The sequence below is a fragment of the Felis catus genome, chromosome B3 (genome assembly GCF_018350175.1).
Source record: "Felis catus isolate Fca126 chromosome B3, F.catus_Fca126_mat1.0, whole genome shotgun sequence".
Classification (NCBI taxonomy): Eukaryota; Metazoa; Chordata; class Mammalia; order Carnivora; family Felidae; genus Felis; species Felis catus.
This window is the reverse complement of record NC_058373.1, coordinates 17711054-17735860: the sequence shown is the minus strand read 5'-3', so window position 1 is coordinate 17735860 and position 24807 is coordinate 17711054. Positions and strand designations below refer to the sequence as shown.

General features: G+C 40.5%; 1 protein-coding gene across 11 annotated transcripts in view; it reads left to right on the top strand.

The window, feature by feature from the left end:
• TTC23 (tetratricopeptide repeat domain 23) overlaps positions 1–24807 on the top strand; it is a 105482-nt gene that overhangs the window by 28502 nt on the left and 52173 nt on the right. For all 11 annotated transcript variants that reach the window (XM_006932291.5, XM_006932292.5, XM_019831932.3 and 8 more), the window contains exons 3-5: positions 2351–2474; positions 5111–5261; positions 5453–5578. In XM_006932291.5, the coding sequence (XP_006932353.2) occupies positions 2351–2474; positions 5111–5261; positions 5453–5578 (401 nt within the window). The remainder of the gene's footprint in view (positions 1–2350; positions 2475–5110; positions 5262–5452; positions 5579–24807) is intronic.

Here is a 24807-nt window from a genome sequence, read left to right as displayed (position 1 = left end):
TTGATACATCCCCATTGATCTTTACTCATTTCAGACACAGCAAGATTTTTCAGAGTCATCTTATACTTTCCCTGCTCCAGCTGTGGATTCTTAGCAAAGAATAGTGTTTAGACACCAAGATTTGGGTATTAAAAAGTCATTTTTATTTTTTTATTAAAAAAAATTGTTTTTGAACATTTATTTATTTTTGAGAGAAAGAGACAAAGTGTGAGCAGAAGAGGGACAGAGAGAAAGGGAGACACAGAATGAGAAGCAGGCTCCAGGCTCTGAGCTGTCAGCACAGAGCCTGACGCGGGGCTCAAACTCACGAGTGGTGAGACCATGACCTGAGCTGAAGTCGGACGCTTAACTGACTGAGCCACTCAGGCACCCCAAAAACTCATTATTAAATATATATATGGCCAGACCTACTGATCATCAGAGCTGCATATTTTAATGTTAAGGAGTTAAAGAAATTTCAGGTGGCCCAAGAATGGTTTTGTGAAAAGATCTCTGGACTTGGCCTCAGGGAGCTGAATTTTAAGTCTCGACTCTACCATTTGGTGATAAATCCTTTCATCTCTCCAGATTTACATTTCTTCTTTAAATTAAAGGGATCAGATATTATTTCCAAGGCACATCCCAGTTATGAAATTGTCTGCCTACTTATACTTCTCTTCTGTCTGCCTCCTCCCCCTGCCTGTTGGATGAAGCCACTGGAACTGGCAGAATAAAGATCAGAAAGCCAAAGGGATATTTGGAGTGTGCATTCTAGCAAGTAAAAAGGTTGAGGGAGGGCAAGCTGCTCTTCTGTACCCCAGTTGCAGATAGTGAGGACCCAGGCTACAATTGAGGGGCCTGACTTTCAGTCTACATAGCCCTCTTCTTAGAAATCTATGGTTGGGATAGATTCATTGTCAGATCAGGTCCTCTCTCTTTTTGCTAGACTGTCTGTCTAGACTCCCAAGTGTTTTCATCATTTCTTTCTTTTTTCTTCACTGTATTCACTTGCTATGTCTCCAAGGAAGCCATTCCCTAAACTCCCAGCTTTAGCTGGACTCTATCTACAAAGAGACAATCCACTGCCAAGATGGCTCCCTCCTCTGATTGACTAATTGGTGTCAGCTATTGGTACCTTTCTACAAGGGCCTCTCTTTAGGCTTCCTCATAGCATGGTGGTTAGGTTATCAGTTTTCTAGGGCTGCCGTAACAGAATACCTCAGACGAGGTGGCTTAAACATCAGAAGTTTATTTTCTCCAAGTTCTGGAGGCTACAAGTCCAAGATCAAAATGTTGGCAGGGTTGATGTCATTTGGAGGCTTAGCTTGAATACGGTGCCCTCTCCCCATGTCCTCACAATTTTTTTCTTTCTGCGTGCCCATCCCTGGTATTTCTTCCTCTTCTTATAAGGACATCAGTCATGTTGGGTTAGGGCTCTACCCTAACGGCCTCATTTTAACTTACCTCTTTAAAGACCTTCTCTCCATATACTGTCACATTTTAAAGTACTTGGGCCTCCAAAATTTGAGTTTAAGGAGCAGTGGGGACACAACTCAGCCCACAATTGTGTTCTGTTTCTAAGAAGAAACAGAAAACGGAAGCGGCCAGTTCCTTAAGACCTAGGCCCCCAAACTGGCACTGCATCATCCCATCCATATTCTATCAGCCAGTTATAAAGCCCAGATTCAAAGGGAAGGAGACAGAGATCCCCTATCTCTGGATGGAAAGAGTCAAAGGATTTTGGAGCTATATTTTAAAACTACCAGCCTTGCTTTGAGTATATTGCTGCTCCGAGCTGACCTGAACTGGACATACCAGCTCCCTGTTCTCTTGGTCCAGACACTGAACATAAATGGACTTCTCACTGCTTTAATGAAATCTGTTTGTCAGTTGCCAACCTCATTTGCTATGCTGATACCCTAGGCTGCTAAGAAAGGTATTTGAATGGAGAACCAGAGAGCCTTATTTGAAAACTGGTACCACTTGCCCCCTGGTGCTTGAATGTGTAGTAGCTGTTCATAGATGGGCAGCGAAAGCCTAGGGAATGGTTAGATGTCTGCTCTACTTTTTCTATTTCTTCTTTATTTGTTATCTTTCTCATAAGGTACTAAAAGTTTAAATGTTTTATCCATTTAAATATACTATAAAGTTTATTCATTTCTGTCAGGTATTGTCTATTTCACCCTAATAGATGAACCGCCCACAGCCCAAAACAGATCTTTGTCTATTTTCTTCTCTGATGTATCCCTGGCACCTGGTAGGTACTCAGGAAATATACACTGAATGGACAAAAATGCTAGTTGACTTTGTGCTTTGTGACTCTGTGTTTTCAAGTCATCTAGCTCGTAAGCCCATTTTCTGTCCGTCACAGTATGAACAGGCTGTCCGCGAGCTTGTACGCTGCATGGCGCTGACGAGAATTTGCTATGGTGACTCACACTGGAAACTAGCAGAGGCACATGTTAATCTGGCCCAAGGCTACCTCCAGCTGAAAGGTGAGTTCATCTCCAATGGTGGTGGGAGGGGGAGAGGTAACAATCCATGGGTTTCTGCTCTTTCGTGCAAATGTGACTCACACATAACTAGAAGGATTCAGTTTTCTTCAATATTCTCCTCTCCACCCATTGAGTAGCCATCTCATTTCAGAAAGAGTGAATGAGATTTTTTTATATAATATATAAAAAAGAGAAGGAAGATTTTAGCCCTTTGGAGGGCTTTGGAGAGCCCTTTATTTATGATCTTAAAAGTAGGGTTCTTGGGAGAGAATTGTTAGCTTTGAAGGTATTGCAGAAGGGGCCCAAGGCATGGAGCGTGGGCCTACAATGGGATCCATTCACATTTGTTTTGATGGAGAATTTCTTGCCTGTAAGCAACACCCCCCCCCCCAAAAAAAAAACATAAATAAGAGATGAAATCAAGCCAGCAGTAAACAAAAGTTCATGTATTGGCTCATACAACTTGAAAACGCAAGGGTAAAACTTGCTGTAGACAACCAGGTGTCTACACAGGTGAAACCAGGTGTTCAACCAATGTCATCAGATTTGTGTTTCTCTCTTAATCTACCCCTTGGCTCTGTTTTTCTCTGCATGGACTTTGTTCTTACCCAGGCTTTGCCCATCTGGCAGCAGCAAGGCTTGCAGAAGTTTTATTTAGACTTCCTTCATCAGCATTCCCAGGGAGAAAAAAAAAAGAATGTCTTTTCACCAAAATCTCAGGAGTTGGGGGTTCTATTGGGACTGACTTGGATGGTAGGTCAAAGGCAAGGAATAGTCAGATGATAGATCTGCCTTTTGGCTCCACTAGATCCTGGAGGACAGGCTGACCTTGGCTAAATCACATGGATTGGGTGTACAGGGGCTGGACATTCTCAGAAGAAAACGAAGGAAGGAGGAATGGATGCAGGGAAGGCAAAAAACAGCAGGATATCATGTCTTCTCCTTCTCCTTCACCCAGGACGAGGTGTACAAGAGTACATCTCTGTACTCCCTTTCTTCAAAGTGATGATAATGATGGTGGTACTAACTTCCCAGGATGGATCCAGTGAATAAATAAAATAACAAGAAATGGAAAACACCACAGTGCTAAGCACAGAATTGCCACCCAATGAATTTGGTCAAATCTGATCATTAACTGGTCCCACTTGTTAGATCAAAGATTTTTAGAGCCAGAGGGGACCCTGGAGATCATCTAGTTCAAACCCCAGAACCCCCTCCTATATTTTTAGATCCAGAGGAGACAAATGAGATGAAACAACTTATCCAACTTATAATGTTAGTAGGGTTTTGGATGCCAGCACCAGTGACCTGGCATCTGGGATTTCAAATAATGCTTTTCTTCCATAGGCTGCTACCTTTTTGCATGATAGTTTTTCTTTCTCAAGTTAAAGTGAGAGCGGGTACCTGGGTGACTCAATTAAGTGTCTGACTCTTGATTTTGGCTCAGGTCGTGATCTCAAGGTCAGGAGAGCCAGCCCCTCATAGGACTCTGTGCTGAGCATGGAGAGTACTTAGGATTCTCTCTCTCCCTCTCTCTCTGCCTTTCTGCTCATGTACTCTCTCTCTCAAAATAAATAAATAAAATTTTTAAGAAATACAATGCACCACTAACTTTTGTAATATTGCATGTGTAATTGGCACTAAAAAATCACTGGTAGGTTGATTAAATATGTACTTAAAAAAATTAGACAATCTATAAGAGTTCCCACATGAAGGACATACCTTGGAATTTCTCCATCAGGAAGTATATTCTTCCATTTTATAGACATCAGAACAGCATTAATTTTGTATTTTGGCGGCTTCTTAGAGATTCTGAGATACACTTTCATAAAAAAAAAAAAAAAAAAAAAAAAAAAAAGACCAGGGGTGTATAGATGTGGATAGAATGAAGGACGTCAGTGTGGGGGAAAATGGTTGGGAATATGGAGAAGTGAAAAGCCCTGAAACCTAACTGGCAACCCCCCTTGCCACCCTTACTACATATTAATAAGCCCATGGAAGAACACTGGAACACAGTGGGGAATTCGTTCTTGGTAGAGATTATTTTCCTTGATGTTGTCCCATGTTGTCATATTAGCCAACAAATTTATAGGAATAAGATTGTAGCACATTAGCCCATTCTGTCATTGGAATTGTGTCTGTAAAGTGTTTTTAGATATCATTGTATTTTTACTATGTTAAAATAACCCTCTAAAGTTATGATTATAGATGGATAAGCAGAAGATTCAGAATTTTTAGTATTAAGATTGCTGTCACACAGCCAGAATGAAAATTCATGAATATCTTATTTCCTGCCCAGAATGCTATAGTCCTTGCATTCCGTTTGTTTTCTTATAATTATTTAGAATATATTTCATATCTGATATTGGTGAGGTTTCAAAGTTGTTCAATTCCCGCTCATGCTGTTTAATTTCTAGAAAGACCATTTGGGGGAGATTTATCTTGAGTACTAGCTGTAAGCCACTGCTTTGGTTTTTACAGTCAGGACAATATTTCATGCTGCCCTGATATATCTCTATGTGTCACTTGACAGTCTGTGGAGGAGACCTAATTTTATTTCCTGGCCATAGATCATTATGGTCATGTGGCCTGCTGACATGAAAGAGAAACTGAGACCTCTTTTCCTTTGTCTACAGGACTGTCCCTGCAAGCAAAACAACATGCAGAAAAAGCCAGAGAAATCCTCACCAACTCCATCGTGCCTCCCTATAACGACAATACAGATGTTTTCAAGTGTTCGATTGAGCTATTCCATACCATGGGGAGAGCCTTACTCTCCCTTCAAAAGTATCCTTTTGCTTCTAACATTTACACATAGAAATGCCATTCATAATGCCTACGTTTAATTTTTCAAGGCCAAATCAAAAGCTGACAGATGACTCGGAAAGGGTGATGGGAAGTTTAAGAGCCGAGGATGTCCCAAGAACTGGGGTCCCAGAATCTAGAACTATGTGTGACGTTTCCTGAACACAACTCAGGTTTAAAGAAGCTTCCGAGAATTTGACAAAGGCAGAGACACTTGCAAAGGAGCTGCTGCAATGTGGAAGGATTGTAAAGGAGGAATGGATAGAAATTCAAGCACGGATCAAATTGTCATTTGCACAGTAAGTTTCCGGTTTAGGGTGTTTTGAATACATGATGGCAGGAGGTTCTGGCAGAGAACCTGCCTGATTTCAGGCAGAAGGAGCTTCTCCCATGATGCTGTGTCCATGGCTTCTCCATGGCCACTGTCCAGAAGCAAAAGGGGACAATGGTCATATCACAGCATACACAACCAAGGCACATACATCGTTGATGCAATTATATATACATATACATATACACACATGTAGATAGATAGATAGATAGATAGATAGATAGTGCAATTATATACATGTGATGAAATTATACATTCACTCCTGGGTCCTAGAGTTCTGATGTCACTCCTTTGACTTTCTATTTCTTGCCTGCTCTCCTGAACCCCCTCCTCTGTATTTAAATCACCATATATTTCATACCACAGAGAGGAAGAAGATATTTGTCAAAGGACTTATATCTAGAATCTGTAAAAAAAAAAAAAAAACTCCTATATATCAATAAAACAAAGACAGACAACAGAATAGAAAAGCAGGCAAGAGACTTCACACACACACACACACACACACACACACACACACACACGCCCACATAGCTAATAAACATCCTAAATGTTCCATTTCATCAGTCATCAGGGAAATTAAAATTAAAATCAGAAGATACTACTACATCTCCACTAATGGCTAATTTTTTAAAAGGACTGATAATATCAAGTGTTGGTAAGGATGTCATGCTCTTATATGGTTTCTCATATGTTGTAGTTTAGAATGTATTTGGTATGACTACTTTAGGAAATGGTTTGGCTTCATCTTCTAAATTTGAATATTTGCCTACTCTGTAACACAGCAGTATCACTCCTAAATATAACACAAATGCACACATATGTTCATCAAAAGAAATGGCCAAGAATGTCCAAAGCTACGTTATTTATAATAGCCAAGAATTGGAAACAACCCAACTGTTCATCAAAACTACTATAGATAAATGGGTGATGGGCATCGAGGAAGGCACTTGTTGGGATGAGCACTGGGTGTTGTATGTAAGCCAATTTGACAATAAATTATATATATTTTTAGAAAAGTACAATAGATAGGGGCGCCTGGGTGGCTCAGTTGGTTAAGTGTCCAACGTCAGCTCAGGTCATGATTTCACAGTTTGTGAGTTCGAGCCCCATGTCAGGCTCTATGCTGACGGCTCGAGCCTGGAGCCTGCTTCAGATTCTGGGTCTCCCTCTCTCTCCCCCTCTCCCACTCACACTCTGTCTCTCCTTCTCTTTCTCAAAAATAAATAAACATTAAAACAAAATTTTTAAAAAGTACAATAGATAAAATTGTGATCTGTTCATTCATACAAAGAAAATGATCAAACTGCTCTTTTGCCTAACATCACGGATGACTCTCACAAACATAATGCTTAATGAAAGAAACCAGACCCAAAAGAATTCATACTGTATGATTCCATTTATGTAATGAGAAGAGGAAGGAAGTAATGACTGGGAGTGCCTGGTAGTCCAGAATTTCTTCCTGTCTAGAAGTAGATATTCTGTCTTGTATTGTAAGACAGGAAATAAGCAAGTCAAGGGTCGAATATCGGACATTTATTGCATCTAATGTTACTAGAACTTAATGTCGAGTGGTGTTGCTACAAAAGAGGGTAAATTATCCTCCGCCAGAATCCCGCACCTCCTCTAAGAATTCTTTCCAAATCAGCAGTACTAAATCTTGCCGGCAGATGGCGCGCCTTGTACACATCTGTGCTGAATATCCAACAAGAATTAGAGTCCATGTTCCCAGCTGGCCTACAAAGTTACTTTGTGTTTAGCTGAGTTGTCTTAAACTTTGCCACTTCTTTACGTCCAGGTTCTCCACAGTGACATAGTCACTGGAACTTGCATGTTTGAACTGTGTGGTTTTCATTGGATCACTGTGCTTTGTTTCCTCACTGGATTATGAATGCTTTGCCCAAACGGGTCTGCCTCAGAAATTTGCGTGGCTTTGCTTTCGTACATTTCCGCAGTTACATTCACAACCACAGAGGCCTTTTCTTTTACAAGGTCTTGGTGGTCGAAGGCCAGGATAATTTCTCAGACAGCTCTCGTGGGATTTATGTGCCTCTTAAAAGGGCATCTTTCATGTATCCTCTTCCTCCTTCTGCCTCGCCTTTTATGGTGCCCATCAGGCCAAGCCAGTTCTTTTCTCCTCGGGCTGACAGATAAATGCTGCCTGGTGACTCATGCTCTCTGCCTTCTCTCCCTCACTGTGGGCTCAAGCTTTCCCTTCTACCTGCCCTCCTCTGTGCCAGAACTACTCCATTCACTAACTTTTCATTAACTTGGGAGAGTGAATCCAAATCATGCTCCTCTGTGCAGATTTGTTTTTCTAAACGTGATACAGAAACTCAGTGGTGAACATGGGCGAACTCTTCCCCTGTGTTAAGAATTATTTTCTATTGCCGGTTACTGCTGCTCCAGAACGTGTGACCTGTCCAGGCTTTCCCTTGGACTGTGCGACATGCCATCTTTGGAGTCTTCTTTGGAGCACTTGGCCTGACATTGCTGTGTTGAACTGGCTCTCAGGTGCACTGTGAAAACTAGAGTATCGACAGGACATTTCCTCTATCTCTAAGGAAGGTGACATGGTGTAGTCAACAGTGTGGGCTTTAGTTTTTTAAGTTTTTTAAGTTTTTATCTATTTATTTTGAGAGAGACAGACAGCATGAGTTGGGGGGGGGGTCAGAGAGAGAGAGAGAGAGGGAAAGAGAGAATCCCAAGCGGGCTCCACTTTGTACTTTGGTGATAGCCCTTCCTTTCTTGCTTTTAGATCCTCCAGTGCTCAACTCAGTAATCTACAAATCTGTTGCTTTCAGAACTTAGCTTTTTTTTTTTTTTTTTTCATTAATACGTGACCTGGAGGTCCTTGGTGTCTAAGCTGTATGTCTGTAGATGTGTTTCTTTAAAGAAGTCCCTTCTCGGGGCACCTGGGTGACTCAGTGGGTTAAGCGTCCAACTTCAGCTCAGGTCATGATCTTAAGGCTCGTGATTTTGAGCCCCGTGTTGGGCTCTGTGCTGACAGCTCAGAGCCTGGAGCTTGCTTCAGATTCTGTCTCCCTCTCTTTCTCTGCCCCTCCCCACTCTTACTCTGTCTCTCTCTCTCTCTAGAAAATAAAATAAATGTTAAAAAAAATGTAAAAAAAAGAATCACCTCCTCTACATTTATTTTCTGGATATAAAAGCTCTGACAAATGCTCGTGTATTCAGAGCCCTGCCTCTTCCTTTCCTCCTCCGGGAAATGCCCTGCTCTTCTCCAGAGGAGAGGTTTCTCCTGGCAGCTCCTTCCATGGGACACTATTTGCCTGGCATGCCTTATGCTTGTTTAACAAGAAAGAAATCATTTACTTTTTTTCTGATGCTCTTCTCCATCCTGTGTTCCTTTGATTAAAGAAATGCCCTGAACTTACACAACATCTGACTTTTGAAAAGTCGGGGTTTCTTTTAATGCGGAGAAGCAGAAAAGCACACAGAACACATTACTACCTTCATATACTTGATCTGCTTTCTGTTTCTTGAGTCCCCTACAGCTTTACATTTCAGAGTACCATATTCTTGTCTTTCCATTTCTAACACTATATGCCTGTAATACACATTTCCTTAAACAACTACAAATAATACTGAGGATTTTAAGCAACCACACCAGCTACTAACGCTTGACCACCTTCCGTGCCAGGCTCTGGCAAAGTACCGAAGTCCTGTGTGCTGGGGATGCTCAGTAGCCCCATTCTCAAATGAACCACATGGGGCTGAGAGAGGGGAGGTCATTTCCCAGGGTCACACAGCTGGGACTGGCAGAGGAGAGCCAGGTCTACCAAACTCTGGCGTCTGGGCTCCTCCCCGTGGCACAGATCATGTTCCCTAGCGCAAAACAGAGACCTGAGAGTACACTCGGCAGAGCAAAACCTTTGTTGTGTGTGCCAGAGGGTAGAGAGGGAGAGTCTCATGAAAGCCTTTTCTCCCTGTGACTCTAGAAAATCCCACTTGGCCTCTTGCAGGATTGATTTGTCCTCAGATTTCGCTTATCAGCAATATTCCCACCAAGACTTGCTGTTCACTGTTGCTCTGTATTCTTGCTAAATTTCAGAGATTTTTTTTAAATGTTTATTTTGAGAGAGAGAGGAGAGAGAGAGAAAGAGAGAGAGAGAGAGAGAGAGAGAGAGAGAGAGAGAGAGAGAGAGAACGCACTCGAGCAGGGGTGAGGCAGAGAGAGAATCCCAAGGAGGCTCTGTGCAATCAGCGCAGAACCCCATGCAGGGCGTGATCTCCTAAACAGTGAATTATGACCACAGCCAAAATCAAGAGTCGGACTCTTAACCAACTGAGCCACCCAGGCGCCCCAAATTCCAGAGCTTTTAAAAGGAAACTCTCCATTGTCTTAGTAATACCAAAGAGATTGCATTTGTTTATTGCCTGCTACGACAAGTCTCCAACCCTAGGAGATCTTCTGAGGCTCATCTGAAACTCCTTTCGTGCTCTGTAGAATTCCTGTGGATGTATTTTCATTCAATAAAATATGTTGTGGTTGGAGTTGTGGCCCTGCCAGATTAACATACTGCCACATTCTGTTGTTCAAAACTCTCTATCTTTTCATCTGTCTGGTGTTTCCTAAAGCTGCCTAAACATATTATGGGCACGCTAGACAATAAATCCTCAAAGCATTCCCTGCAGGCAGATAGAAACGGAAAAGAGAAAATGTTGCCATCCCAAACATTACACTTGAGCAAATGCAGACAGACAAGATTACTTGAAATTGATGCTTTCAGTGATTTGGCGATGGAGGTAAGGCTATCGTTTAGGTATTTCCTGGTATAGTACCCCTCCCTCCGCCCCTTTTTTGTTAAATATATTGTGAAGCCAAAGTAATTGTATTTTCTGGAGCTCACTGAGCTCCAGAAGGCTCATCATCGTAGGGACATTAGCTTGATAAGCCTCCATTTGTGGTGGTTGTACGAACTCCAGGACCCCGAGTGCTGGCAGCAAAACTCCAAGGGGCGAGGCCTGGACCCTGCTCCATTCTTTGCAAGCACTAAACAAAAGCGGGTTGCATCTGTTCATCTTTTTAACAGGATAAAAGTATAGATATTGCTATGCAAATGCTTACCTACACACTAACCAAGCTTAAAATAGGATGTTTCAGATACATGGAGTTCTTCTGTGTTCTTCCTAATCCTGTTTTCTTCCCCCCACACTACAGGCAATTGTTGTGCTTGATTTAGTGTTTTTCATTCTGAAAGCATGTATAACCAGGAAAATATACAGTATTATTTCTCATTTTTATTTATTTTTTTATTTTTTAAAATGTTTGTTTATTTATTTTGAGAGAGACAGACAGAGAGAGAATGAGCAGAGAAAGGGGCAGAGAGAGGGAAAGAGAGACAATCCTAAGTAGTCTCTGCACTGTCATCGTGGAGCCTGATGGGGGGTGGATGGGAGGGGGGCTCAAATTCACAAACCGTGAGATCATGACCTGAGCTGAAACCAAGAGTCAGACGCTTAACCAACTAAGCCACCCAGGGGCCCCTCATTTTTAAAATTTTATATGTATATTTCCTTCTGTAGCTTGCTTTTCCCCCATTACATTTGTACTTTTGTATTTTTGAGATGTGCCCATGTCAGCTGATAGGTGTTTCTCTAGTCTCTTCATTTTAAACCCACGTATTGTGTTTTATCCGTCTGACTTTCCCCTAACTCAATCATCAGTGCTCATGAGGGTGAACATGTAAATCGGTGGGATGAAATTCCAATTTTTCCACTGTGTAAATACGATTTGCCTCATCACTCTTATACATGTCTCTCTGGGCACACGTTCAAGATTATCTCTGAGGTCTATACCCAGGAGTGGAATTGCTTACTTGACAAATACCCATGTCCTCAACTTTACCAGGTTTGCCAAGTGCCAACTTATTTTTTTTTAAGTTTATTTATTTATTTTGAGAGAGAGAGAGCTAATGCACAAAGAGGAGGGGCAGAGAGAGAAAGAGAGAGGGGGAATCTCAAACAGGCTCTGAGCTGTCAGCCCCAACATGGGGCTTGACCTCATGAACCATGAAATCATGACCTGAGCCGAAATCAAGAGTCAGAGTCGGACGCTTAATCAACTGAGCCACCCAGGCACACACACCCCCCGCCCCCCGCAAATGCCAACCTATATTCTCACCAGTAGGACATGGAAATTCCCATTACTCCACATCCTTGCCAACACTTGATACAAACTTTTTATATGTGCCAATCATATGGTTTCTTTAATTGCATTTCCTTAATAGTGAGGTTGACCATCTTTTCACATGTATACTAGACATTTGGAATTCCTATTCTGTGAATTGTCTATTCATGTCTTTTGCTCATTTTTAAATTGGGCTGTTTTTTTTTATTAATTTTTAGACATTCTTCATATTTCTGACAACCAATTATTTGCTACTTACGTATATTGTGTGTTCTCCCAGTGTGTACTTCAGGCTTTTCACTTTCTTTAATGTTGACTTTTGATACGCAGGAGTTTTTATTTGTAAGATGACTAAATTTACCCATGTTTTCTGTTCTAATTTATATTTTTTGTCTTGTTTAAAAAAAAAAATCCCTCCTTACAGGGGCACCTGGATGGCTCAGTCAGTTGAGTGTCCGGCTCTTGGTTTCAGCTCAGGTCTTGATCTATGGGTCATGAGTTCAAGTCCAGCATTGGACTCCACGCTGGGTGTGAAGCTTAGTTTAAAAAAAAAAATCCTTTCCTACCCAAAATCGTGGAATTACTTTTTCTTATATATTTTTTAAACATATCAAAGTTTTGCTTTTTGAATTTAGGCCTCTAATCCACCTAGAACTTTTATGTACATTGTATGAGGGATCTAATTTTTCCCCCTGTGGATGACCTAAGTGAGGAGGTAAGTCATTTTAGCTACAAGAGAAGAAGGACTCAGGGTCTAAAGAATTCAGTAGTTTGAAATTTGAGGCCAATAATAGGCTGACAAAAATCTTTTCAATTTAGAGCGTTCAGAAATGGCAACAGGTCGCCTTCAAGAATGGATCCTCATGTGTGACTATGGCCCTTCAGGGCAGGCACCCTGCTAAGTGCAGCTTACTGGTTGTCATGGGATTCGTGGGCTGTGCTTTCATTTGGACGTTCTTGTATCAAAGGCAAAACCATGGCCAGTGAAAGTCATGTGTTTGTTCCTGCTGAATTTGCCTGCTTCCGGGTCTCCTTCTCAGCAGATACTCAAATTTCCAGGCAGGGAGATAATAGAAAGTCAGATGTGAGCACAGTGTGATTAAAAAAAAAAAAAAAAAATGGTGCTCCCATATCTAAGTAGCCACTCTGGGTAAGTATACGTATACCCAGTGTTCTTGTATTAGGGGTCTAAGGGAAGGAAAACCTCCAGGCCTAGAGTTGGCCAGTAGGGGTTCCATATTGGTTTGCAAGGACTACCATAACAAAGTACCACCCACTAGGTGACGTGAACCACAGTACGTTCTTCTCTCACAGTGCTGGAGGCTGGAAGTCTGAGATAAAAGTATTGGCCGTGCAGGTTCCTTCTGGGGGCTGTGAGGGAGAATCTGGTCTGGGCCTCTCTTCCAGCTTCTGGTGGGTTCCTGGTAATCTCTGGTGTTCCTTGGCTTATAGATGCATCACCCCAATCTTGCCTTCATCTTCACATGGACTGCCCCCTCTATGTGTCTTTGTGTTCAAATTCCTCCTTTTTGTAAGGATACGAGTCACATTGGATTAGGGGGTCTACCTACTCTAGTATGACATCTTTTTTTAAAAAAATTTTTTAATGTTCATTTTTGAGAAAAAGAGAGAGAGAGTGTGAGTGGGGGAGGGGCAGAGAGAGGGAGACACAGAATCCAAAGCAGACTCCAGGCTCCCAGCTGTCAGCACAGAGCCTGATGGGGGGCTTGAACTCACGAGCCGTGAGATCATGACTCGAGCTGAAATTGGACGCTTAACTGACTGAGCCACCCAGGCGCCCCTAGTATGACATCTTAATTTAACTAATTACATCTGCAACAACCTTAGTCCCAAGTAAAGTCACTGGAGGTGAGGACTCGAATGTAGGAATCTGGGTGGGAGGAAACAGTTCAGGCCCTAATAGGTTTTTACAAGGTTCCTTTTATTCCACCTTTTATAAAATTTCAACAACTTGCTCCACCCTTAATTAGATCAATAGTCTACAATATTTTGGCTACCAAGTCAATATGAAAACATGTTCTCTTTTTGAAGATTTTTTTCACTAAAACTTATTCTGGAAGCCATGAAAATTAAGGTATGAACTATAGCCTCAGAGTCTTCTAAGCTAATGGATTTGTATTTGTAGGTTGTTCTTCCCTCCCTCCCTCCCTCTGCAGCTTATCCTCCCGCCTTCTATCAGGCAGCACTTCATGTTTGCTCTCCCATGGAAGCCCCGCCCAGCCTGCCGCCATCTTGGTCACCTCACACTACTAAGGCAAACCTTCCCCTCAGAATGACCTTGGACTTCCTGGAGATCATATGGCTACTGTCAGACACTGTGCAAGGTGCTGGGATGCCAAGATGAATGAGGCGGGCTTGGACCCTGCCTTCACAGATCCCAGCGGCTGAGTTGCCAGGCAGTTATAATAGAACCTGAGAGATGTTCCCCCAGCAGGGAAGGTTCACAGTTCCGTGGGAGCACAGTCAGGTGTTCAGTGAGGCACCCAACCCAGCCTGGGGTGTCAGGGAACAGAGCAGGGGTTAAGATGAGAAAGCCAGGTGCCCAAGCCACACCATTTAAGGAGGCACTCACTCCTGGGCGCGCACCCTGCACTTGCCTGCCCCATGAGAGTGAGTGTCACCTTAAATGGTGTGTCAGGGAAGGCTTCCTAAAGGAGGAGACTGTTAAGCTAAAACTAAAAAGAGGAATGGTAGTTAGAAAGATTAATGGAAGTTTGCCAGGCAGAGATGGAAGAAAGAAGAGAACATTCCAGATAGAATGGCCCAGCGAACACCCAGAGTTGAAAGGTACACTTGACGCAAAGGAGGATGGCATCAGGGAAGCTAGATGGGAAGGTTTAGATGATGCTCAAGGGTAATCTGAACTCATCAAGTCCTGAGAAACTCAGGTCCCAGGAGAGCCACCGTCACCTCTGTGCCACCTTTGTGCAGTTAGGTGAGTGGACAGAGCCTTTGTGAGAATTGGGAAAGGTGCCCTTTCTTCCAGGCAAACATAGCTCTGTGTCCAAGCACAATAGCTCATCCAGCAGAGCGTGGGCTGGACTGAAACTCCCAATGGCCACCTCGGGCAGGTGTCTATCAGAACGTGGGCACAGAGAGAAGGAGCAGGAGTCTGTGGGTGCAGAGCCAGGCCCTGCTGGCAGCAGTTTGGGCTCCTTTGTGTGGGACCAGGGCCCCAAACCCATGCCCCAGATGGCTGGGTGGGGGGGCAGCACTCAGCTAGGGGATTGGCCTTTCTATTCTCACCCATCTTTGACACACTCTGAATTCTGCACATCCGGGTAACTTAGGGAGCTGTATAGAACTTATCCTGCTTCTATAACTCACCAGCACTCAAGCTAATTTCCTCGACCACAGCTTATTGGCTTGAAACAATCAGCCAAAGGAAAAAGATTTTGGGTTTATCACCAATTTCTTGATTCTTCCATGTCTGCATACTTGCAGACATCATAACAGGAAATACATTAACATATTTAAACTTACAAAGTGAGGTGCCTGGGTGGCTGAGTCGGTTAACCATCCAATTTTGGCCCAGGTCATGATCTTGCAGTTCGTGAGTTCGAGCCCCACATCGGGCTCTCTGCTGTCAGCACAGAGCCTACTTCGGATCCTCTGTCTCCTGCTCTCTCTCTCTCTCTCTCAAAATAAATAAACTTAAAAAAAAATAAACTTACAGAGTAATTGATTTACCAGAATATTCCATTAAGAATAATTTTATGTGGCTTTTCTCTCCATGAATTTCCTGCTTCCTCATTAGGATTATAATTTTCGTAGACCGAGGCATTGCCCCAGAAGACCCAGGCATTAGAGCTCATCAGGAAACAAGCTTACATCTCTGAAAGAGAGTGAGGCCAATAGCTCAATGTCCCAAGTCCAATTTATGGCCTCCCCTGGGGCATGCCCATTGCTGAGGGGTCAGGTGCAGGAGGACCCACAACATTCTCTGCTCTCCTAATCCTTCAGCCCTAAAAACAGTTGGGTAGGATCACCTAATCACGCGGGAACAATTTAAAGCCAAAGCACACATCCTTTTCTGACCTGGTTTGTGCTGGTTCAAAATGGCTCAAAGACAACATTAAGAGAAAAGTATTTTGGTTTTTGTTTAACATTATTACAATTATTTTAAACGAAAATTACTAATTTTATGGGTACCACTAAACCTTATCTGTATTTAGTTTTGCTTTGAAATGTTCACAAACTTTCAAATTTTTTTTTAAGTTTATTTATTTATTTTGAGAGAGACAGAGATGGTGTGAGCAGGGGAGGGGCAGAGAGAGAGGAAGAGAGAATCCCATGGAGGCTCTGTGTTGCCTGCACAGAGCCAGACTCGGGGCTCCACTCATGAAACTGTGAGATTATGACCTGAGCTGAAAGCTAGGGTCAGACGCTTAACCAACTGAGCCACTCAGGTGCCCCACACAAACTTTTTTAAATAACAGATTTAGTGAGCCATAACTAACATACCATACAACTCACCCAACTGAAATACACAGTTCAGTGGTTTTCAGTATATTAAGAAACCATAATGGTTTTGACTTTTTCATCCCATTAGCAGTCCCTATTACCATGTTCCCCCAGCCCCTGAAAACTACTAATCTACTTTCTCTCTGTGGATTTGCCTGTTTGGGACATTTCATATACATGGGATCATACAATGTGTGGCCTTTTGTGACATGCTTTTTTTTTCCCTTTTTTTTTTCTTTGCCTTTTTAAAAAGTGTTTTATTAGTTTCAGGTGTACAATATAGTGATTCAATACTTCCATATGTCACCTGGTGCTCATCATAACAAGTGCACTTCTAAATCCCCATCACCTATTTCACCCATCACCCACCACCTCCCCTCTGGTAAGCATTGGTTTGTTCTAATTAAAAGTCTTTTTTTTTTAATTGAAAAAATGTTTTTAAGGCTTTTTAAAGTAATCTCTACACCCACCTTGGTGTTCGAACTTACAACCTCGAAACCAAGAATCACGTGTTCTACTTACTGAACCAGACAGGCACCCCAAGAGTCTGTTTCCTGATTTTTCTCTCCCTCTCTCTCTTTTTCCCCTTTGCTCATTTGTTTTGTTTCTTAAATTTTACATATGAGTTAAGTCCTATTTTGATATTTGTCTTTGACTGACTTAGTTTGCTTAGCATTTTCATTATATTCTCCAGCTCCATCCATGTCATTGCAAATGGCCAGATTTCATTCTTTTTTATAGTTGAATAATATTCCATTGTACATATATACCACATTCATCAATCAGTGGACACGGGTTGCTTCCATAATTTGGCTATTGTAATTAATGCTACCATAAACATAGGGGTGCATGTATCTCTTTGAATTAGTGTTTTGTATTCTTTGGGTAAATACCCAGTAGTGTGATTGCTGGATAGTAGGGTACTTCTATTTTTAACTTTTTGAGGAACCTCCATACTATTTTCCAGAGTGGCTGCACCAGTTTGCATTCCCACCAACAGTGCACGAGGGTTTCTTTTTCTTCACATTCTCACCAAACACCTGTTGTTCCTTGTGTTGTTGAGTTTAGCCATTCTGACAGGTGTGAAGTCATAGCTCATTGTAGTTTTGATGTGTATTTCCCTGATGGTGAGTGATGATGAACATCTTTTTACATGTCTGTTGTCTATCTGTGTGTTTTCTTTGGAGAAATGTCTGTTTATATCCTCTGCCCATTTTGTAACTGGTGGGATGTTGACTTTTATAAGTTCTTTATATATTTTGGATACTAACCCTTTATTGGATATGTCATTTGCAAATATCTTCTCCCATTCCGTAAGTTGCCCTTTAGTTTTGTTGATTATTTTCTTCACTATGCAGAAGCTTTTTATTTTAATGCAGTCCCAATAGTTTATTTTTGCTTTTGTTTCCCTTGCCTCAGGAGACATCTCTAGAAAGAAGTTGCTTTGACTAATATCAAAGTAGTTACTGCCTATGTTATCCTCTAGGATTTTTATGGTTTCAGATCTCACATACAGATCTTTAAACCATTTTTGAATTTATTTTTATGTATGGTGTAAGAAAGTGGTCCAGTTTCATTCTTTTGCATGTTGTGGTCCAGTTTCCCAACAACATTGGCTGAAGGGATGATCTTGTTTTCCATTGGATATTCTTTCTCATTTTGTTGAAGATTATTTGACCATACAGTTGTGGGTTTATTTCTGGGTTTTCTATTCTGCTCCACTGATCTATGGTGTCTATTTTTGTGCCATTACCATACTGTTTTGGTGACTACAGCTTTGTAATGTACATTTAAGTCTGGAATTGTGATGCCTCCAGCTTTGCTTTGCTTTTTCAAGATTGCTTTGGCTATTTGGGGTCTTTTGTGGTTTCAAACAAATTTTAGGATAGTTTGTTCTAGTTCTGTGAAACATGCTGTTGGTATTTTGATGGGGACTGCATTAAATACATAGATTGCTTTGGGTAGTGTAGACATTTTAGCAATATTTGTTCTTCCAATCCATGAACATGGGATGTCTTTCCATTTCTTTGTGTTGTCTTCAATTTCTTTCATCAGTATTTTATAGTTTTCAGAGCACAAGTCTTTCACCTCTTTGGTGAGGTTTAGTCCTAGTGTCTTATTCTCTTTGGTGCAGTCATGAATGGGACTGTTTTCTTAATTTCTCTTTCTGCTGCTTCATTATTGGTGTATAGAAATACAACAGATTTGTGGACATTGATTTTGTATCCTGCGACTTTACTGAATTCACTTGTCAGTTCTAATGGGTTTTTTTGGTGGAGTCTTTTGGTTGTCTGTATATTGTATCATGTCACCTGCAGATAGTGAAAGTGTTACTTTTTCCTTACTGATTTGGATCCCTTTTATTTCTTTTTGTTGTCTGATTACTGTGGCTAAGACTTCCAGTGCTGTGTTGAGTAAAAAAGTGGTGATAGTGGACATCCTTGTCTTTTTCCTGACCTTAGCAAGAAAACTCTCAGTTTTTCTCCATTAAGGATAATGTTAGCTGTGGGGTTTCATATATGGCCTTTATTATGTTGAGATATGCTCACTCTAAACCTACTTTGTTGAGGGTTTTTATTAGAAGATGTTGTACTTTGTCAAATGCATTTTTGGCATCTATTGAAATGTTCATATGGTTCTTATCCTTCCTCTTATTGATAGGTTGTACGATGTTGATTGATTTGCAAATATTGAACCACCCTTGCAGCCCAGGAATAAATCCCACTTCATCATGGTAAATGATTTTTTAAATGTATTGTTGGATTTGGTTTGCTAGTATTTTGTTGAGGATTTTTGTATCTATGTTAGTCAGGAATATTGGCGTGATTCTCTTTTTTTAGTAATGTCTTTATCTGGTTTTGGTATCGGGATAATACTAGCCTCGTAGAATAAATTTGGAAGTTTTCCTTCCTTTTCTGTTTTTGGGAATAGTTTAAGAAGAATATGTATTAACTCTTTTTTATTTTTTTTATTTTTTATTTTTTTAATTAAAAAAATCTTTATTTATTTTTGAGAGAGAGAGAGAGACAGAGTGAGAGTGGAAGAGGAGCAGAGAGAGGGAGACAAAGAATCCGAAGCAGGCTGCACAGAGCCTGACGTGGGGCTTGAACTCACAAACTGTGAGATCATGACCTGAGCCAAAGTCAGATGCTTAAACTACTGAGACACCCAGGTGCCCCTTAACTCTTTTTTCAACATTTGGTAGACTGGGGCGCCTAGGTAGCTCAGTCAATTAAACATCTGACTCTTGGTTTCAGCTTAGCTCACAATCTCACGCACAATTCCTGAGTTCCAGTCCCACATCCAGCTCTGTGCTGACAGCACAGATCCTGCTTGGGATTCTGTCTCCCTCTTTTTCTGCCTCTACCCTGCTCATACACATTCATTCTCTCTCTCTCTCTCTCTCTCTCTCTCTCTCTCTCTCTCTCTCTCTCTCACTCTCAACAAATAAAACTTTAAAAAATGATTAAGTGTTGGGTAGAATTCACCTGTGAAGCCATCTGATCCTTGGACTTTTGTTTTTGGGAGTTTTTTGATTACTAATTCAACTTATTTGCTGGTTATTGGTCTGTTCAAATATTCTATTTCTTCCTGTTTCAGTTTTGGTAGTTTATATGTATCTAGGAATTTATCCATTTCTTCCAGGTTGACCAGTTTGTGGGCATATAGTTTTGCATAATATTCTCTTAGAATTGTTAGTATTTCTGTGGCATTGGTGATTATTTCTCCTTTCTCAATTGTGATTTTATTTATTTGAGTCCTTTCTCTTTTTTTCTTGGTAAGTCTGACTAGAGGTTTATCAATTTTATTGATTTTTCTCAAAGAACAAGTTCTTAGTTTCATCGATTAGTTCTGTTGTGTTTTTTTAGTTTCTATATCATTTATTTCTGTTCTAATCTTTATTATGTCCTTCCTTCTGCTGGTTTTAAGTTTTGCTTGTGGTTCTTTTTCTAGCTCCTTTAGGCATAAGGTTAGGTTATTTGTGGCTGCCCTTTTTCACTTGATGATTGGAACCCTTACATACTGCTGGTGGGAATATAAAATGGTTTCTGGAAAGTAAAAAATGGTTTCTGGAATATTTTTACAAATCATATTTCTGGTGAGGGACCTGCATCCAGAATAAATAAACAACTCCTACAACAATAATAACAAGACAACCCAATTTAAAGACAAGCAAAGTTTCCAAATAGCCATTTCTCCAAGGAAGATATACAAATGGTCAATAAGCACATAAAGAGATGTTCATCGTCATTAATCATCAAGGAAATGCATATCAAAACTACAGTGAGATACCACTTCACACTCACTAGGATAGTGGCTATAATAATAATAAAGATAGTAACAAGTGCTAGCAAGGATGTGGAAAATTTGGAACCCCTACATACTGCTGGTGGAAATATAAAATGGTGCAGCTACTTTGGAAAATAGCGTCATTTCCTCAAAAGTTTCCATATAGAACTACAATATGATGCAACAATTTCAATCCTAGGTAAATACCCAAAGGAAATGAAAATACGCATCCACATAAAAACTTGTACACAATGTTCATAACAGTCAAAAGGCATAAACCACCCAAATGTCCTCCAAGGAATGTCTGTGCTGAGCAATGAGTAAATAAAGTGGTCAGTGAAGTGTATGACACCACTCGACCACTAGAATGAGGCTAGAACATTCATTGCCACATTTTGATATGTGATTAAGTGAAAGAGGTTATAAAACATTACGATTCTTTTAAAAAATATGTGTGGAAAATCATCCAGAAAGGTGTATATCAAGGTGTACAGTACTCACCTTTGGATGTCGTGATTGTATAGTTTTTATTTTTATTTTTGTATCTCTTTTTTTTAAATGACGGATACGTATTATTCTTATAATAAAATATCCTCAACATTTTTAAAAGCTTAGCTGGATAAGAAAATGCCTTCCACACTGGCACATGAGTTTGACTGATTATCCTTATTATTTGGACTTTCCAAAATCTTCTGCGGGTGGGAGTGAGACCACAGTTGAGCCTGTTTCAACAGGAGAACAACCCGAGGCCGTGGCACTCAGTTCCGTATAGACTACCTGTTGGGAGGGGAAGGAGTGAAAGGTATGACGATGTATAGGCATTTAATGCCAATCTGTACAACTTGCTTCAGTTTGCAGAGCATTTTAGACATCTTCTTGGGTTCTCACAACAACCCTATTGGACACCAGTGTTGAGATGAGGAAACCAAGGTTCAGAGATGTTTTGTTCTTGCCCGGGGTTGTGTGGCCTCATCACCAAGAATGCTCAAACTATGGTTGGGGTTTTCTAATCCTGCTGCAGCACTTGTAACTGACTGTCCTGCCTCTCATCTTGAGTCCCTCTTTTTTTTTTTTTTAATATTTTTAATGTTTATTTATTTTTGAGAGAGAGAGAGAGAGAGAGAGAGAGAGAGTGTGTGTGTGAGCAGGAGAGGGGCAGAGAGAGAGGGAGACACAGAATCTGAAGCAAGCTTCAGGCTCCATGCTGTCAGCACAGAGCCCAATGTGGGGCTTGAACCCCCAAACCGTGAGATCATGACCTGAGACAAAGTGAGACACTTAACTGACTGAGCCACCTAGGCAGTCCCTGTGTCCCTCTTTTTATACAATTTTCTCCAAGAGTCTGGTATTTGAAAGATCACTTTCTGATACCTGAAAAAGTGACGTGGTGTTAACCTGGGGTGATAGGCTGTGCTTTTGGCTAAGAGAGTAGTAGGTTAATGGTAAAAAGGAAGAGCAAATTATCCCTGTTCTCCACCATTACAAACTCTCAAATACTTTTCTTTAGTGTTCTATCTTGGGAAAGGAAAAATTGTTATTGTATGAATTCACTTATGCCTTGTTATTGTTTACTTTTCTATATATTTTTTTGCATTTGTAAGCTTGATTACTAAGCTTTGAATTTTGCTTTCCTTTAAAACTTTTGCTCAAACGAAATCATCTTGTATTACAAATACTTTGTATTTGCTTCATTACCCTTCCATGATTTTTACAGCAGCCTTGGAAACAAAAAATCCATTCTTTATTTCCTTGGCACATGTTTCATCACCTATGAACATGAGAAAGGAAGAAGGTGATTTTTTCCCCCTTTGCTCAAATATCTGTGGCATTGTTGGAGTTCTCAAGGTTAAATTAGATGGAAAAAATCTGAAGTCATTTTGGAAGTATGTAGCTTTCTCTGGATTCTAGACCTGACTTTGGCAAACTTCTTCTGTAAAGGCCCACACAGTAAATATTTCAGGCTTTTTGGTATCCACTGCATTGCAGCTACTCAGCTCCACCATTATAGTGCTACAGCAGCCATGGGCAATGTGTAAACAAGTGGGTGTGGCTGTGTGCCAATAAAACTTTATTTACAAAAAAAGACAGTGAGCAGATTTGGTGCACAGGCCACAGTTTGCTGCCTCCTGTTTTCAGTTGTCTACCAGGAATCTCATTTTTGGGCTAAGTGATTTGTTATCAGCCATATGTTTCAAAGCCTCGTTCTGTCACCAAAGATGCAAGTGGGTTTTCTCTTCAAAAACAAACTATGATACTTACAATGCTAATTATTGCTCACTACATCCAAAGTTCAGTAAGAGTCAGAAGACAAGCCCAGTATTACTAGGTCGCCTACTAATCTCTTCCTTTCTAAGATTAAGAGTTGCTGCAAGCTGGAACCTGGAACCGACTTGGTCCAGGAACATATCCCTGACCATCTCCTGTGTTTCAACTTCTTCCCATTTGTAGAACACATCCAAGTTCATAAGCTATTCCATCAGCATTTTATTTCACTGTTGCCATCGGAAGCATAGATCTGAGCAGCATCTTCTATCAATCAATTTCTTTGAAATTTATTACAGAGCAAAAATAGCTGTGCAAAAGGTCCAGTAACTGAGTTAAAAACGAGACCTATATATTTGTGTGTGTGTGTGTGTGTGTGTGTGTGTGTGTGTGGTTTCCTAGTCACGTGCTCATATTATGTCTCAGTTTACCCATGGGCAGCTGGGAATTATAAGGCCTTTTTGTAGTAAAGATGCTAGGGTAAGGGTAATGTAGAAAGGGTTGGTGCCTTTCATAATGAATCTTATATGTAAAATTTTTCCATGCATGAAGAAAGTGTCTATTTCTTAGCAAATATTTTAGAGAAGGTTGTTTTTAAATGTCTACTATTGTGTTTGCTAAATAAAATAGACAGATATATATTTTTTACGTGACAGAGTTTTATCCCAAGAAGCTAAAGAATCTTTTCCCAACACCACCTTTACTTACAATTTTTTGATTAACATTTTTCTGATGTAAGTACAATATAATTCTGATGTAAATACAATAAATGTAAATACAATAAAATTCTGATGTAATACAATTTAAATTTTTTTAATGTTTCATTTACTTTTAAGACAGAGACAGAGCATGAGTGGGGGTGGGGCAGAGAGAGAGGGGGACACAGAACCCGAAGTAGGCTCCAGGCTCCGAGCTGTGAGCACAGAGCCCGATGCAGGGCTCGAACTCAGGAATCGTGAGATCATGACCTGAGCCGAAGTTGAGATCATGACCTGAGCCAAAGTTGGACGCTTAACCAACTGAGCCACCCAGGCACCCCACAATTTAAAAATTTTTTAATGTTTATTTATTCTTGAGAGAGAGACAGAAAGAGAGACAGACAGACAGATCATGATCAGGGGATGGGCAGAGAGAGAGACACACACATAGAATCTGAAGCAAGCTCCAGGCTCTGAGCTATTAGCCCAGAGCCCAACGCAGGGCTCGAACTCATGAACCTCAAGATCATGACCTGAGCCTAAGTCAGACACTGAACTAAGTCATCCAGGCACCCCAGTAATACAATTTTATAGAATATAATTTGGGAAATTTAGAAAGCATAAACAAGACAGGTAAAATCACTCACAACCAACTCCTTCCAGATAACTATTGAATGGTAACATTTTAGTGTCCATTTAGATATCTCTTTATGCATATATGTACATATAGATTAGATATAACATTTTCACCTGCATAGGGTATTATAGAAAGCATTTTTTGTATTCTGCCTTTTATACTTATACTTTTATACTTCTATGTTGGTAAATATGGATCAATGTTAACTTTAATGGCTATGTGGCATTCTACAGTATAGATATGCTTACTGTAATCTGCTTGAATGATCTCCTATTGGTATATTTTAAGTGCTTTGTACTTTTCCACTATTACAAAGAGTGCTTAGGTAAACATTCTTATACATATTTTCTTGCCCTGCCAGAGTATCTCTTCAAGATAAACTACTAAAAGTGCAATTAGCAGAAATATGTGTATGCTTTTATATACATACATATATATATAATTTTGATATAGAGATGTTTAAGCTCAAATTATATTCTTTCTAACAGTTAAAGAGAGTGCTTTATACCCTTACCAATACTGGAAAATTTCTGTAATTTCTCAACAGATAAGTTATCAGCATCTTGGCATCCTTTATGGTTGTTATTATTGTTTTGTTAAGTATTTTATGATTTTATAGCCAAGTCATGGAAAGAGCCCAAATGTCCATCAACTGATGAATGGATAAAAAAAAT